The sequence below is a fragment of the Microchirus variegatus genome, assembly GCF_963457635.1.
Source record: "Microchirus variegatus genome assembly, chromosome: 19".
Classification (NCBI taxonomy): Eukaryota; Metazoa; Chordata; class Actinopteri; order Pleuronectiformes; family Soleidae; genus Microchirus; species Microchirus variegatus.
The window spans coordinates 1767576-1785657 of NC_139820.1; the positions used below are offsets into that span (position 1 = coordinate 1767576).

Sequence of the window (18082 nt, forward strand, 5' to 3'; positions counted from 1 at the left end):
TTGATTCTTGTGTCGGACGTCTCGCGCAGTATCGGAACCATCGCCAGAGTACCAGGCACCAGGTGCTATCGCGCCGGGACCGTGGGGTTTCAAAGTCACATGACTCGTATTTTGCATCGTAATACTATTTACGATGCAAAATTAATGTATTAATTCATTAGTGCTGCCAAACGTTGACGCGTCCAGTTCCACTGTAGCTAACCGGCGCTAACAGGAGCTAACGCAGCTAACAGAGCTAACTCGTAAACGGTGCCTGGACTCCCGTGTTGCTCCCGCGCGCTCTCTCGAAGCACTCGGCAAATAGCCGCTTGCTAGCTAGTTAGCTAGCTGCTTTCGTAAAATCCGTAAAATTAGTGTCCAAAGCTCAACGGTCCTGTGAATGTATATCAAACAAACATATTCCAACACAATTCGACATTGTAACGTGCTTATTTGCGAAAATATATGACAACGGAAAATTTTCCTCGGCAGATGTGGCCGCCATCTTTGTTGAAAAATGTTTTACTTCATCGTCCACTTCGTTTTAAGCCCGCATCAGAGCTCACTACATTTTGAGGGTTGATTATAACGGGCAAAATCGCAATCACCCCTTGCTACGCGAGAACGCGCAAAATTTAGGGTTGGGGCTAAAATTAGGGCCTTAATGAGCTAATTATGACAGAACGTCATATTAATACTAATATTATATACTATATACTAACTAATATTATTACTACTGTTAGAAAAACATTGCTAGCAAACATGTGTTGTCGGCCATGTTTTCATTAGAACATGATATTAAAAGTGGTTTGACCCCTGTGATTGTAGCGGAGAAGCAAATACGGAGCTGCTGGATTTCCTCCATTGTTGTCTGTTGTGTTGTGTCTGTGTTGCGTTCAATGTCGTCGTTCGCTGTCGTTGCGCACGGGCGGCGATAAAGAGTTAAAAGAAACAGAAAGTTTTCGCACAACTCCACCCATGCGGCAGCGTCACGGCCGCTCACAGGTGATTCCCTTCCTCTTCTGCTTCTTCCGCCACTTCCCGGAATTCAGCGCGTCGTCGTCAGCGTCTGTGGAAAGTTTTTAAAAGTTTTTAAAATTGTGTTCTTGTTCAGAGAAAGACGGAAACAGGAGGAGGAGGAAGGAGGAAGAAGGAGGAAGAAGGAGGAGGAGGCGGGCATCTGGCTCCGAGTCCGCTCTCCAGCTCCGCACACCGCGCTCTCCAAGCTCCGGTGTTTGCGGCTCTGAGGTCCCGCTATGGCGGCCGTGAAGGCGCTGCAGCAGTGGTGCCGGGTCCAGTGCGACGGATACCGGGACGTGAGCATCACCAACATGACCACGTCGTTCCGGGACGGACTGGCTTTCTGCGCCCTCATCCACAAACACAGAGACGATCTCATGTGAGTATAAGGAAGGAAAGAGGCGAAAAGGAGCTCGAATGTCCGACACTTTTAAACGCACCGTCTTGCGACTTCTGCTGCTGCTGCTGGTTTGTTTACACAGCGAAGAGTTTGTGAGTTTTCTGCTTTTTAGAGATTAAACTTCAGCTGTGGAGCTCAGTCACTCTGTTTACATGGACCCCAGTAATCCGACTGACCATAATCCGATTAATATGAGACTATTTTTAAGTCTGTTTTTAAGACGGATAACTTCAGGGACTGTAGGAAAACCAGGATCAGCTGTGGAGCTCGGTGACTATTTACATTGACACCAATAATCCGATTTTTGACCATAGTCCGATTAAAATGAGACTGTTTAAGTGTGTTTTTAGACTGTAAGAAAACCAGGATCAGATGTGGAGCTCAGTCACTCTGTTTATATTAACACCAGTAATCCGATTGTTGACCTTAATCTGATTAAAATTAGATTATTTAAAAAAAATCTGTTGATTTAGAATATTCCTTAGTTTTAATTTATATTTAAAAAAAATATTAAAATAAAAACATACAGTCCATATCTACATAATCTGACTAAAATCAGACTGACAGGCCGTGAAGTTAATCAGTAATCCAACTATTGAATTTAATCTGATTAAGTCGTGGATTATTTGGCCGCGCTGTCGATTGTGTGAGTCATAATCTGAGAATGCTCCGTCATGTGTAAACAGGAATAATAAGTGGAACACGTGTAAACAAACAAACAATTATTTAAGTACTTGTTTGTTCTGTAAAATGTTGACAAATGTTCATCAGCGTTTCCCCAAAACTTTAAACTTGATAAAGAGTTAAAATAAGGACTTTAAACATGATTAAGAGCTAAAATAAGGACTTTAAACACGATAAAGAGCTAAAATAAGGACTTTAAACACGATAAAGTGCTAAAATAAGGACTTTAAACACGATAAAGTGCTAAAATAAGGACTTTAAACCTGATAAAGAGCTAAAAAAAGGACTTTAAACTTGATAAAGAGCTAAAATAAGGACTTTAAACACGATAAAGAGCTAAAATAAGGACTTTAAACACGATAAAGTGCTAAAATAAGGACTTTAAACACAATAAAGTGCTAAAATAAGGACTTTAAACCTGATAAAGAGCTAAAATAAGGACTTCAAACTTGATAAAGAGCTAAAAAAAGGACTTTAAACTTGATAAAGAGCTAAAATAAGGACTTTAAACACGATAAAGAGCTAAAATAAGGACTTCAAACTTGATAAAGAGCTAAAATAAGGACTTTAAACTAGATAAAGAGCTAAAATAAAGACTTTAAACTTGATAAAGAGCTAAAATAAGGACTTTAAACCTGATAAAGAGCTAAAATAAGGACTTTAAACTTGATAAAGAGCTAAAATAAGGACTTTAAACACAATAAAGAGCTAAAATAAGGACTTCAAACTTGATAAAGAGCTAAAATAAAGACTTTAGACTTGATAAAGAGCTAAAATAAGGACTTTAAACTTGATAAAGAGCTAAAATAAGGACTTTAAACCTGATATTTGATCCATTCTGGACTTGGTAGAACGATCAAAAACCAATACATGCGACACACGCTTACCTTACTCTTATTTCAACAATTTTACCAAAGAACTTTACCCAAATTACTACAAAATAAAAGCCCCAGTTGTTGCTGTTCTTCTGCTCCGTCACATCTGAACCTGAACAAAAACCAGTTCATCTGAGCAGAACTTCATGTTTGAGAATGTTCTTCATCACCAGTGAATTCCCTCTGGCTAATAATAGCTCTTATTAATAACCGACGGCTGATGAAGCTCGACTCTGAATCCGTTGTTTCCACATTAGCTCATCATCATCATCATCATCATCATCATCATCATCATCATCATCTCTTGACCTTTTGTCTTGTTGCGTGAGTCTTGTTCTGGGGGAGTTCATCGTCACACGTAGATTTCCGTTTCAAGAAGTTCCAGCTGCTCTAAAACGTGTGTTTTGGTCGAGGCAGATCGTAAACACATGATTTATTACTCACACGGATCGTTGTTTTTTTGTTTTTGTCGTCCTCTCTTGCAGCGACTTTGATTCACTGAAGAAAGGAGATGTCTATGAAAACAACAAACTGGTAAGACTTGTTTTTACGTTCATACACGTCCACATGTGCTGTCAGGAAGGATTCTTTCTTATTTTTATTATAGGTTTTAGCCTGAGATACAGATTCACATCCTAACTGCAAAAGTCTAGAAAGACATGATTTTTACTTGAAACAAAAATCTTAATGGTCTTATATGTGTATATACATACATACATACATACATATATGTATGTATGTATGTATGTATATGTATATATACACATACAAATGTATACATACATTTATACACATATATATACATATGTGTATATATGTATATGTATGTATACACATACATACATATACATACATATATGTGTATATATGTATATGTGTATATATACACATATATAAACATATATGTGTATATATATGTATATGTATATATACACGTGTGTATAAATATGTATGAGTATATATACACATATGTGTGTGTGTGTATATATATGTATATATATATGTATATGTATACATATGTATATATGTGTATATATGTATATACGTATAGGTATGTATGTGTGTATCTGTATGTATTTATGTATATATACACATGTATGCATATATGTGTATATATGCATATATGTCTATATATGTATATATGTGTATATGTATGTATATACACATGTGTATATATACATACATACATATACATATAGACACATATATGTATATGTATGTGTCTATATGTATGTATACATATGTATGTGTATATATACATATACATATATACACATATGTGTGTATATATATATATATATATTTGTATATATGTATATACGTATGCATGTGTGTGTGTGTGTATATATGTGTATATATATATATATATACGTAGATATATGTATATCTACGTATATATGTGTGTATATATGTATATATATCCATATATATGTGTGTATATATGTACATGTACACATATATATGTATAAAGGGTCGGGAAAATTGTGCCGCCTGACTGTAAATGTTGGATCATTTAAAGAAACGTTGTCGTATAAATAAATAAATAAATAAATAAATAAATACAAACGTTGTGTTTTGTCGGGAAACGACACGACGCAGATTCATCTGCGAGCAGAACTTTATCGGTAACAATCGATTCTTTCATCGAGGAACAAAAAGACGAAAGTGACGAGCGAAAAACATTCCTTACTCTGTGGGAACACAGCGTGTGTTTGTGCGATCCGCATCGAATCTGATTGTGCTGCGACATGTTATTCACCAGCTACGTTTACGTTAAATTTCGATGATCAAAATAGACGACGGTTCATTTAGTGATCGATTAATTACAGAGTCATTGTTTCTGAGCTCTTTAGGCTGAATGTTTAACACATTTAAAGAGCAGAAATAATCAATAACAAAGGTGAAAAACCTTTGTTTCCACACGTCCGTGTGGATGTTGCGTCATCATCGCCACGTGATTATGAGTCGAGTTAAAAAAGCAGAAGAGGAGTCGATGAGTCACCGACAAACTCTGGCTCTTTCACTCTTTGGATTCATTTTATCGCTGAACGTTGACCTTGACGATAATAATCAAACCCCATAACGTTATAAACAAACAAACAAACAAACAGACAAACAGCCATTGGTCACCGACACTGTCACTGAAACACAGATGACAGGCTTGTTATTGAAGGCTGTGAAATCACCGCATCGCAGTTTATGACTCGTCGTTGATCCCGTGAATCGCTGATTTCAGTTCAGCCTCGGCTGCTCGTCGGCCTGTCTCTGCTTGTTGCTCCTGTGGAATCACTGAATGTGTTCAACTCTAGTCCTGACTCGCTTCACTTCGGTCTCTGTGTGTGTGTGTGTGTGTGTGTAGATATAATCTGTTTTTCATATTTTGGGGGAATGTTTTGGAGGATTTTTGTCGGAGATCTGGAGAATAGAGACACGGGTGAACAAATAATACGCCCTCGTCCATGTGATGTGCACCTGGTCGACAGGTGTAAAAGTAGGGTTGGGGTTAGAGGTTAGGAGGTTAAAACTCTGATTCACAGGCCTACTGATCCAGTGTGTGGTGGTTCAGTCCAGGTCTGTCAGCCAGGAAACCAGGGTTGGATCAGGGTTGGATCAGGGTTGGATCAGGGTTGGATCAGAGTTGGATCAGGGTTGAACCGGGTTTGATCAGGTTTTGATCGGGGTTGGATCAGGGTTTGATCGGGGTTTTGATCGGGGTTGGATCGGGGTTGGATTGGGGTTGGATCGGGGTTGGATCGGGGTTTGATCAGGGTTTGTTTAGGGTTCGATCAGGGTTTGTTCAGGGTTTGTTCAGGGTTTCGATCAGGGTTTGTTCAGGGTTCGATCAGGGTTCGATTAGGGTTCGATCAAGGTTCGATCAGGGTTCGATCAGGGTTCGATCAGGGTTCGATCAGGGTTCGATCAGGGTTCGATCAGGGTTCGATCCCCAGACAGAGTTCTGCGCAGGAAGAGGGGGCCAACTGTACAGTTTAAGTTTTAAATTAGTAAATCTAGCAGCGTCACACTATGCAAAAGTAGGGTTAGGGTTAAGATAAAGCCCAGACAGACGGGAGGGTTGTGTCAAGAAGCCGAATCAAATATGAAGGTAGAATCTAACGTGGGCGACCCCCCTGAAAGAAAAATTTGGTACGCACACATACACACATTCACCTGGACTCAAAGGTGAACTGAAGAGAACGTTGGTCCTGATCGGCTATGGCGACATTAACCATTAAATCTGGACAAACATTCACCTGAACCGTGAGTCTGTAGTGAAACTGATTTGGTCAGTGAGGGAGTTCTAGTTTAGAATCATGTCCAACCATTAGAACGAGCACGAAACATGGTCGGGAGAAGGTGGGACTTCATTCCATCTGTAGCCACAGTTGTTCCAGCGTCCAGTTTCTCTTTGGTCGGATAAAGTCCACGTTGTTGTTGTTGTTTGCAGGCGTTCAGCGTCGCCGAGCAGGAGCTGGGAATCCCCGCCCTGTTGGACGCGGAAGACATGGTCGCTCTGAAGGTTCCCGACCGCCTCAGCATCCTGACGTACGTCTCGCAGTACTACAACTACTTCCACGGACGCTCCCCGAGTGAGTGCTCGCCCCTTCTTCTCTCTCATTCCATCATTCAAATATTTGTCCTTCAGTTCTTCTAGTTGCCGAGTTCGCTGATGCTATGGCTAGCGCAAGTCAATGGTACAAGCTAGGCATGGCATTAGAAACACTCATACCGACCCCACAGTGCACCCGAGGCAAATCAATTGTAACGGCAGACTATCGATGTACATATCTGTGTTGATAGAATGTTTTAAATAAAACTAACCTTGCAATTTGAAGGATTTATGTCTCAGCAGCAGCAGCAGCGCGTCATACTTCCTGTTAGGCTATGGCGGACTGATCCCGCTGCTGCTGAGAAAGTAGTGCCTCAAAAATTCATGCGATGCGATGCGATTGTTTCAAATATTATTCTGTCAACACAGATATGCACATCAATAGTCTGCCGTCGGTATTAGTGTTTCTAACACCATGCTAGTTTGTACCATTGACTTGCGCTAGCCATAGCACCAGCGAACCTGGCAACTAGAAGAACTGAATGAAATTTCTTGAAAACGTCTCCATCACACCGGCTGAGTTGGAAAATAGGTCTTATGTCCAAAATTCCGAACTATCCTTTTAATGTTTTGCAGTTGGCGGTATGGGCGGGATCAAGCGTCCGGCCGAGCCGCCCGCGCACGAACCGCCTGGAAAGAAGAACCAGGCCGTGGTGGCCAAAGTCTTCCCGTCATCCAGACCGGCCGGAGAGAACAGCCCTCCCCCCTCCTCCAACGTCGCGCGACCTTTTCCTTCTTCCCCGAAGCAAAGCAGAAACGTCACAAAGGTACATTTGGACGACATTGAAATGAAAGCTCGCGGTCGAGCAGTGTCGTGTTACCTGATGAGGAAGTTCCACGATGTTGACAGGAAGTGGAGCGATCGCATCGGTCTTTCGTCATAAAGGAAGTTCTTCTTCTCACTTGTTTTACGTCTCTCTCTCTCTCTCTCGTAGGACGTTGCGGTTGAGAAACAACATCAGACGGGAACGCTGAGTAACAAATGTGTCTCCTGCAACAAGCACGTTCACCTGGTGCAGCGCCTCCTGGTGGAGGGGAAGCTCTACCACAGGAACTGTGCAAAGTAAGAGCCTCAGAACAGTTATCGTTTCCTAATCACCTGTTAAATATTAACTTTAAGATAGCGTCGATTCAACAACTACACCCGGTGTGAATGAGTCTTTCTGCTGATGCTGCAAATCCACGTATTTAAACTCGAGGAACTGGTGAATCAAGTGTCTCCGTCTGTCTTTCAGGTCGCTGTCGACAAACTCCACCGCCTCTTTTAGAAACTCGTCGGCAAACAGCCCCGTGTCCGCGTTCGCGCCGCTACCAGACGCGCCGCTACCCAGCGCCACCGCGCCTCACGCTCAGGCTCCTGCCAGACTGGGACCGACGTGGCGGACGGACAAACCCAGCACCGCATCAAGCTCCTCCTCCACCAACGTTTCCTATTCGTCTCCTTCCAGGTCTGTTTCAGGTGTCTCTTCTCCATCTCGCTTCTCCCCTACTGTTTCCTCTTCCTCTCCTTCCTGGTCAGCTTCAGGTGTATCTTCTCCATCTAGCTTGTCCACCAATGTTAGGTCTTCATCTCCTTCCAGGCCTGTTTCAGGTGTCTCTTCTACATCTACCTTGTCCACCACAGTTTCTTCTTTGTCTCCTTCCAAGCCAGCTTCAGGTATATCTTCTCCATCTAGCTTGTCCACAACTATTAGATCTTCGTCTCCTTCCAGGCCTGTTTCAGGTGTATCTTCTCCATCTAGCTTGTCCACCACTAATAAGTTTTTGTCTCCTTCTAAGCCTGTTTCGAATGTCTCTTCTCTATCTAGCTTCTCCACCACTGTCAGGTCTTCATCTCCTTCCAAGACTGTTTCAGGTGTCTCTTCCACATCTAGCATCTCAACCACTGTTAGGTCTTCATCTCCTTCAAGGCCTGCTTTAGGTGTCTCTTCCCCATCGAGCTTGTCCACTACAGTTAGATCTTCATCTCCTTCAAGGCCTGCTTTAGATGTCTCTTCCACACCTAGTGTCTCTACCACAGTGTCCTCTTTGTCTCCTTCCAGGCCTATTTCAGGTGTCTCTTCTCCATCTCGCTTGGCCACCAATGTTAGGTCTTCGTCTCCTTCCAAGACTACTTCAGGTGTATCTTCTCCATCTAGCTTGTCCACCACAAATAAGTTTTTGTCTCCTTCTAAGCCTGCTTCGAATGTCTCTTCTCTATCTAGCTTGACCACCACTGTCAGGTCTTCGTCTCCTTCCAAACCTGTTTCAGGTGTGTCTTCCACATCTCACTTGTCCACCAATGTTAGGTCTTCGTCTCCTTCCAAGACTACTTTAGGTGTCACTTCCACATCTAGCTTGTCCACCACAGTTTCTTCTTTGTCTCCTTCCAAGCCAGCTTCGAATGTCTCTTCTCTATCTAGCTTGTCCACCACTGTCAGGTCTTCGTCTCCTTCCAAGCCCGTTTCAGATGTCTATTCTCCATCTAGCTTCTCCACAACTATTAGATCTTCGTCTCCTTCCAAGCCTGTTTCAGGTATATCTTCTCCATCTAGCTTGTCCACCACTGTCAGGTCTTCTTCTCCTTCCAGGTCTGTTTCAGGTGTCTCTTCCACATCTACCTTGTCCACCACTGTGAGATCTTCGTCTCCTTCCAGGCCTACTTCAGGTGTATCTTCTCCTTCTAGCTTGTCCACCACTAATAAGTTTTTGTCTCCTTCTAAGCCTGCTTCGAATGTCTCTTCTCCATCTAGCTTGGCCACCAAAGTTAGGTCTTCGTCTCCTTCCAAGACTACTTCAGGTGTATCTTCTCCATCTAGCTTCTCCACAACTGTTAGGTCTTCGTCCCCATCCTGGTCTGCTTCAAATGTATCTTCTCTATCTAGCTTGTCCACCACTGTCAGGTCTTCATCTCCTTCAAAGCCCGTTTCAGGTGTCTCTTCCCCATCTAGCATCTCAACCACTGTTAGGTCTTCATCTCCTTCAAGGCCTGCTTTAGGTGTCTCTTCTCCATCTAGCTTGTCCACTACAGTTAGATCTTCATCTCCTTCAAGGCCTGCTTTAGGTGTCTCTTCTCTATCTAGCTTGTCCACCACTTTGAGGTCTTTGTCTCCTTCCAAGGCTGCTGAAGGTGCATCTTCCACATCTAGCGTCCCAACCACTGTTAGGTCTTTATCTCCTTCCAAGCCTGTTTCAGGTGTATCTTCTCCATCTAGCTTGTCCACCACTAATAAGTTTTTGTCTCCCTCTAAGCCTGCTTCGAATGTCTCTTCTCTATCTAGCTTGTCCACCACTGTCAGGTCTTCATCTCCTTCCAAACCTGCTTCAGGTGTCTCCTCCCCATGTAGCTTCTCCACAACTGTTGGGTATTTGTCTCCTTCCAAACCTGCTTCAGGTGTATCTTCCACATCTAGCTTCTCTACCACGGTTTCCTCTTTGTCTCCTTCCAGGTCCTCTTCAGGTGTCTCTCCCCCTTCCAGCTTCTCCACTACTGTTTCCTCCTCATCTCCTTCCAGGCCTGTTTCAGGTGTCTCTTCCCCATCTATCTTCTCCACCACTGTCAGGTCTTCATCTCCTTCCAGGCCTGCTTCAGGTGTCTCTTCCACCTCTAAAGAAAGTCAGGCGGCTTCTGTTTCCAAACCCACTGCTGCGCGGACCACGTTCGAATCCACCTTGGCTACGCCCACCGTCGTCAGCACCAGGCCGACTCCTGCACCTCGAGCCTCAGCCACAGCAGCCAAGACGGTGCAGTCCAAGCTCAAGTTCTTCCAGTCGGACGACAACGAGGAGAAAAAGACTTCATCGATTAACGTGGACGTAAATAAAGGGAAGGTCCAGGAGGTCACGGCAGGTCAGACTGTGACGGTGGTCCTAAATGTCGATGACGCCGGCAAAAAGGCAGCCAGCCCGAACTTGAACAAAGGCAGAGGCGGAGCCAAAGCCGCCGTCGCAGGTGGGAGGGAGCGTTTGAAACCGACGGACGTCGAGAGCAACAAAACAAAAGCCGAAGCGGCGGCTTTTATCTCCAAGAAACTGAGTGAGGAGAAGAACAACAACAACACGAAACCGTCCTGGACGACTGTGGCGCTGAAGAAAACTGACAAGTGAGTCAACCACACTCCTGACCTCTGCTGGTGTTTCATGGTACTACGACTATTATTAATAATATCACCTCTCTAATCAGACCTTCTCAAGTTGAGACTCCCAAGAGGGACACACCGGCTCCCAGAGGGAGAGTGAGGCTGAGGGCCGACCCGTCGCTCCTCGCTGACCTGAAGGTTCTGGAAACACCAAAGTCTGCTCCAACTTCTGTTCCTAGCCCGGTTCCGAGTCCGGTTCCCAGCCCGGTTCCCAGCCCGGTTCCTAGCCCTGCTCCGAGTCCGACCGTCAAGAGCAAGCTGAGAACCAGGACTCCAGACAGAAGGAGCCCGGCGCCTGTCAGAGCGTCGCCCAACACCTCAGGTGAGCTTCAATCTCATGTCCTCATGTCCTCGACATCCCATAACTCAGTGTTTTTGTGGATTTTAACGATAACGCTAATTCGTCAATATCCTTTAAGACTCTTAATTGTTGGTTGCTTACACATTATATCAATGGACACATCGTTTCAGGGAAACAACTAATTTTATTTGCCTTAACATTTAGTCAATGGTATAAAACACATTTTGAGAAAGAGATTAAAATTTTGAGGAAAAAAAAGAAACTTTTGAGAAAAAAATGAAATTTTGGAGAATTGTTTTTGAAATTTTGAGAAAAAAAATTTGAGAACATTTTTGTATTTGAAATTTTGAGAAAAATAAAAATTTGAAATTTTTGAGAAAAAATAAAAATTTGAAATTTTTGAGAAAAAATAAAAATTTGAAATTTTTGAGAAAAAATAAAAATTTGAAATTTTGAGAAAAATAAAAATTTGAAATTTTTGAGAAAAAATAAAAATTTGAAATTTTTGAGAAAAAATAAAAATTTGAAATTTTTGAGAAAAAAATAAAAATTTGAAATTTTGAGGAAAAAAATTTTTGGGAAAAAAATAGTGAATTTTTTTTTTTTTTTTTTTTTTAAATGACCTCATTTTTGAAGGAAAATCACTTTTTTCCCAATGAATCGTAAATACTCTGTAAATAGCTGCAAACGTCTGGTTTTTAATGGAATACGTACGTAGGTGTATAGAGGCCCATTTCCAGTGTTCTAATGGTACATTGTGTTTGCTAATGGCGTGAGAAGACTATTGGACGATTAGAAAACCCTTGTGCAATGATGTTAGCACAGCTGAAACTCAACTTGTCAATGTCTTGACTATATTTTCTATTCATTTTGCAACTCTTTTGATGAATAAAAGTCAGTGACTTTTAATGGAAAACACAACAAAAACTTCATGGGTGAGCCCAAACTTTTGAACAGTAGTGTATACGTGAGTTATAATGGGACTGGAGCAAGTAAACGGGAACATGAATGGACTCATGTCTTATTCAGAATGATGGTAATCATCAGATTATTGGCTTTTAATCCGTCTTTAGCAGAAAGTGACGTTTTTCCCATTCGATGTCTTTGATCTGAACAGCGTCGGAGAACGAGTCTCCTGCCGACTGGAGGTCGAGGCTCAAACCTGTGGCCAAAGACGCAAAGTAAGACTCGTTTCTAATCCTTCTGCTTGATGAGTTACTGTACGAGGGAGATTTGTTTCCCCCCCCCCCTCCCCGTCCACGTCTCCAGCTGTCCTCTGGACCTGCTGCTCGTCCACATGTCTCTGGTGTGTCAGGACTGTGTCGAGTCGTCTGTGGAGCAAACATATGCTCGTTGCTCGGGGGTTTCCTGTTTCCATGTTCTGATTCTCTTCTCCTGCAGACCCGCCGCTCCTCCACAGACGGCCAACGGAGCTGGGAAATCCCGGGTATCGGAGCTTTCTGTCGGGCCGTCCTCGTCCTCGTCCTCGTCCTCGTCCCCGTCCTCGTCCTCGTCTCATGTTTCTACACCAATCATTTCTGTCACTCCGCCGCAGTCAAAGGGTAAAAACAAGTTATTTTTCCTCCTCTTAAACAGGACTTTTAGACCAAACTAAATCAAATAAAACAGCAATTCAACCCCTCCTGTCGTTCCTTTTTTTAATTTTATTTTAGGATTGCAGAACGGTGCTGGAGTACAAACGGCAAACGGCACCAAGACGGAGTCAAAGACTGTGAAGGTGCGACGATTTAGACGCAAATATTTAGATTACGTTCATAAAAATGTGATTAAATTGTCAGTCAACACGTTGCTGTATTTCTTAGGTTAAGCATTATTATCTCCTAATTGTGTGTTTGTGTGTTTGTGTGTGTGATTGTGCGATTGAAACACACACAGATGAAGCAGGACTACATCCCTAAAGAAGACATCCTGAAGGAACTCGACAACATCGAAGAGAACTTGAACGAACTCGAGCGAATAGGAGTGGAACTGGAGATGAAGCTGCGACGCAGCGAGGAAGGTGAGTCATGTGCACATATATATGTATATGTATGTATACATATGTATATGTATGTATACATATGTATATGTATGTATACATATGTATACATATGTATATGTATGTATACATATGTATATGTATATGTATGTATACATATGTATATGTATATGTATGTATACATATGTATATGTATGTATACATATGTATATGTATGTATACATATGTATATGTATAAGTATGTATATATATGTATATGTATTTGTATGTATATGTATATATATATGTATATGTGTATATGTATGTATATGTGTATATGTATGTATATGTGTATATGTATGTATATATATATATGTATGTGTATATATATGTATATATATATATGTATGTGTATATATATGTATATGTGTATATATGTATATGCATATATATGTATATGTATATGTATGTATGTATATGTATGTGTTTATATATGTGTGTATATATATGTATTTGTATGTATATGTATATGTGTATATATATACATATACGTATATATGTATACATATACGTGTATATGTATACGTATATATGTATACATATACGTGTATATGTATACGTATATATGTATATGTATACGTATATATATGTATATGTATATATACGTATATATGTATATATATGCATATGTGTATATATGTATATATGCATATGTATATGTGTATGTATATATATGCATATGTATGTGTATATATATATATATACATATATGTATATTTGTTCCAGTTCCACTGTAGGCGCGCTAACAGCGCTAAAGGAGCTAATGCAGCTAACGGAGCTAACTGGCAAATGGTGCCGAGACTCCGGTGCCGCGGCACGTAAACATAACGTGCGTTAGCGTTAACCGGTGTTAACGTTAACCGGTGTTAACGTTAACCGGTGTTAACGTGCCCTAGTTAGTTTTTTTTTTACATTTTTAGTCGTCGCAAAGATTCCCATACAGGAAAATAAAAGGCAGATTTGGGGTGAGTTTGAATGCGTTTGTGGGATTAACGCTGTGTGTGTGCGTGTGTGCGTGTGTGCGTGTGTGTGTGTGCGTGCACGTGTGTGTGTGTGTCAGAGGGTGTAGACGACTCTCTCATGGACGAGCTCATGGTCGAGTGGTTCAACTTGATCAGGACCAAGCAGGTGGCCATGCGCCGGGAGTCTGAGCTGGTTTACATGTGAGTACACACACGCTACACACACGCTACACACACACTATACACACACACACTTTAGAGTGATCAGTGAGGACAGACTTGTGGCCAGAAGGTTGACAGTTTGAATTCCCAGTGCCCTCCATCCCTGCAGGAAGTCCTGGAACATGATGAAGAGGAGAGGAGAGAGGATGAGGAGAGAGAGGAGAGGGGATGAGAGGATGAAGGGTCCCCGTTGAGCGATAAATTCCATGATAACCTACACTACCATTCAAAAGTTTGGGCTCACCTATACAGTTTTTGTGATTTTATTCATCAAAATGAATAGGAAATATAGTCGAGACATTGTGATTTACAAGTGATTTTCCTTCAAAAAAAAGGTCATTAAAAAAAAAAAAAAAAAATATTGCATTTTTTTTATCCTCAATTTTTTTTATCAAATTAAATATCTGTCAAAAAAAATTTTTTTCTCAAAATTTTTATTTTTTTTCTCAAATTTTTTTTTCCCTCAGTTTAATTTTTTTCCTCAAAATTTTATTTTTTTTCTCAATTTTTTTTAATTTTTTTTCTCAAAATTTGTATTTTTTCTCTCAAAATTTTTATTTTTTTTCTAAATAATTTTCTTTCTTTCTCAAAATGTGTTATATTCATTGGAAAAGTGCTTTTCCTAAAAAAAAAAACAACTTAAAAAAATATATATATCTTTCTCAAAATTGTATTTTTTCATTGAAAAAACACCATCAGCAATCACAATGCACCATTAGAACACTGGAAATGGGCCTCTATACACCTATGTACATATTCCATTAAAAACCAGACGTTTGCAGCTAGAATAGTCGTTTACCACATTAACAATGTATAGAGTGTATTTATGATTCATTTAATGTTAGATTCATTGGGAAAAAAAAGTGATTTTCCTTCAAAAATAAGTACATTTCAAAGTGAGCCCGAACTTTTGAACGCCAGTGAACAGTATGTGATCCTGCAGAGCTTTAGAGCTCCCGTTTATACTCGCTTCCGCCTCCTATTGGCTGGTTTACGCAGCAGCAGCTGCACGTGCACAGTCGCTCTGACTTATGTGTGTGTGTGTGTGTGTGTGTGTGTGTGTGTGTGTGTGTGTGTGTGTGTGTCTTTGTGCAGAGGGAGAACTCAGGAGCTGGAGGAGCAGCAGCCCAGTGTGGAGCAGGAGCTGAGGAGGCTGATGGAGAAGCCAGGTCAGGGCGGAGACAGGAGGACACGCCCACCGTCAATCACTCAGTATTAATATAATAATAATAATTATTATTATTAATGTGTGTGTGTGTGTGTCTGTGTGTTTAGATCGTCTGAAAACGTCCTGGGAGAGGAAACGAGAGCAGCAGCTCATGGACAAACTGGTGGAGATCGTCAACGACAGGAACGCCATCGTGGACGGTCTGGACGAGGACAGACTCAGGTGACGTTCAAACACACACTTTAACTTTTTAACCACAGTTTACTTATTATTAATTACACGGGGTTTGTTTTTACTCGTAATGTTGTGGTTCGTGTGCAAAGAAAAACTCTGAAACTCCTCTAAAAAATCACTCTCTCCTGTCTCGTCTTCTCAGGGAGGAAGAGGAGGACCAGGAGCTGAACAAGATGATGATGAATTTCAGTGAGTTGTGTCTCCGCACGCACACACACACACACACACACACACACACACACACACACACACACACACACACACACACACACACACACACACACACACACACACACACACACACACACAGCGGCGTCGCTGCAGATTAGCCACTTCCATCAGTGGTGCCGCTAATTAAAGCAGATTCTCATTGTGTGTATGTGTGTGCGTGTGTGTGTGTCTGTGCGTGTGCGTGCGTGTGCATGTGCATGTTTTCATCTCATTGGGATCTAATGACTGCTAATGGAGAAATATATGTATATGTATATATACATGTAGGTATATATGTATGTATGTATATGTGTATATATATATATATATATTTGTGTGTGTATGTATATATGTGTATATATGTGTGTATGTATATATGTATGTATATACGTGTGTGTGTGTGTGTGTATATGCATGTATGTACATATATGTGTGTGTGTACGTATGTATGTGAGTGTATATATATATATATATATATATATATACATATGTGTTTATGTATGTGAATATATACATATACGTTTATTTGTATATATATATGTAAATATGTATACATACATACATGTATGTATACATATTTTATACATATTTTGTATGTATATATATGTGAGTGTATATATGTATGTATATATATATGTGTGTATATATACATGTATGTATGTATTTATATATGTGTATATATATGTGTATATATACATGTATGTATGTATGTATGTATATATGTATATATATATGTGTATGTATGTATGTATGTATATATGTATATATATATGTGTATATGTGTATATATACATATATGTATGTGTATATGTATATGTATGTGTGTATATGTATATATATATGTGTATATATACATATATGTATCTGTATATATACATGTATGTATGTGTATATATATATATGTGTATATATACATGTATGTATGTATGTATGTATATATGTGTATATATATATATGTGTATATATACATATATGTATGTGTATATAAACATGTATGTATGTATGTATATATATATATTTGTGTATATGTACATGTATCTATGTATGTATATATGTATATATATATGTGTATATATACATGTATGTATGTATGTATATATGTACATATATATGTGTATATATACATGTATGTATGTGTATCCAGGCATTTTCATGTCTTTATTTGAAGTTTTTTGCTCATTTGAATAATTTGAACCTGATGACTTGAACGCGTCGTCGTCTCTTTTCAGACGTAAAGAAAGTGAAGAAAAAGTCGTCTGTGGCCAGAATCTTTGGCTGGGGAAACAAGAAGGAGGGATGATCGTCATCGCGCACACACACACACACACACACACACCCCGACTCTTCCTGTTCACCTCTCAAACTTTCAGACCTTTTTTTCCACCTGTCGTTCCTCAGAAATATCAGGTATTTGTGTCCGTGAGGTCATAGGTCCTCAGAAGGTCAGTGTTTAACACACACACACACACACGTTTGCACAGTCATCGTAGTGAGGACCTTACACATGGATGATGTTGAGGTCAATGACTCAGCAGCTGTGTTGTGATAGAGTTCACTGCTCCGCCTGTTAGTTAATCCCCCTTCTTAATCTTAATCTGTCTACTTATTACTCACACACACACACACACACACACACACACACACACACACACACACACACACACACTGAGATGTAAAGTGAACACCGAGTCACTGACACACAACAATCACCATGTACAGAGAAACTGTGTTAGTAAAACTGTATTTTTTAGCAGTAAATTGCCAGATATTGGACGTTATTCTGCGGAAAAATGAAAAATCACTAACTCGCAGGACATTTTCTTGCCCTTTTATTGTTAAAATAAGCCAAAAAAGTCAATTCTCAATTATTTTTTGATGAATTTTCTGTCGTTTTAAAGACCCTGTGATGATCTCTTTGCTTTGTTTTGAGGCTCTAACATGTAGAGGTCGTTTATTTGAATTTTAGAGCCCTGTTTTAAGGGAGTGTGTGTAATAATAATAATAATAATAATAGTAATAATAATAATAAAATTAATAATAATAAACAGCTGTTTATTATTCAGAGTTCCTATCATTGCAATAAGCTGTGTGTGTGTATGTGTGTGTGTAATACGCACTTTATATACATATTACACTTTAATCATTACTTTAACATTTTTGCAAGAAAGTCACTGGAAATTGTGTGTTTTTGTGTGTTTTTTTTCACGTTTTTTGAAGGACGTCAAACTTTCCCTCTGGTCCATGTTGGATCTGAATATGATGTT

At 40.2% G+C, this 18082-nt stretch overlaps 1 protein-coding gene across 1 annotated transcript; it reads left to right on the top strand.

Moving 5' to 3' along the window:
* The first annotated feature begins 875 nt into the window (after positions 1-875).
* On the top strand, positions 876-17792 carry LOC310940584 (MICAL-like protein 2). Its single transcript, XM_083905574.1, has 18 exons — positions 876-1378; positions 3444-3492; positions 6404-6545; positions 7142-7332; positions 7501-7628; positions 7801-8079; positions 8157-8222; positions 9994-10647; positions 10728-11005; positions 12102-12165; positions 12386-12546; positions 12658-12722; positions 12881-13004; positions 14083-14185; positions 15302-15375; positions 15482-15596; positions 15751-15797; positions 17048-17792. The coding sequence occupies exons 1-18, from the start codon at positions 1236-1238 to the stop codon at positions 17116-17118; spliced, it is 2754 nt and encodes a 917-aa protein (XP_083761700.1). The 5' UTR covers positions 876-1235; the 3' UTR covers positions 17119-17792.
* The last annotated feature ends 290 nt before the right edge of the window (positions 17793-18082 follow it).

Bases quoted from the DNA above. Each gene is read 5' to 3' on its own strand.
- LOC310940584 (XM_083905574.1), top strand. From the start codon at position 1,236: ATGGCGGCCGTGAAGGCGCTGCAGCAGTGGTGCCGGGTCCAGTGCGAC. The intron at 7,629-7,800 runs GTAAGAGCCTCA...TCTGTCTTTCAG, and splicing joins TACCACAGGAACTGTGCAAA to GTCGCTGTCGACAAACTCCA. The intron at 15,798-17,047 runs GTGAGTTGTGTC...GTCTCTTTTCAG, and splicing joins CAAGATGATGATGAATTTCA to ACGTAAAGAAAGTGAAGAAA.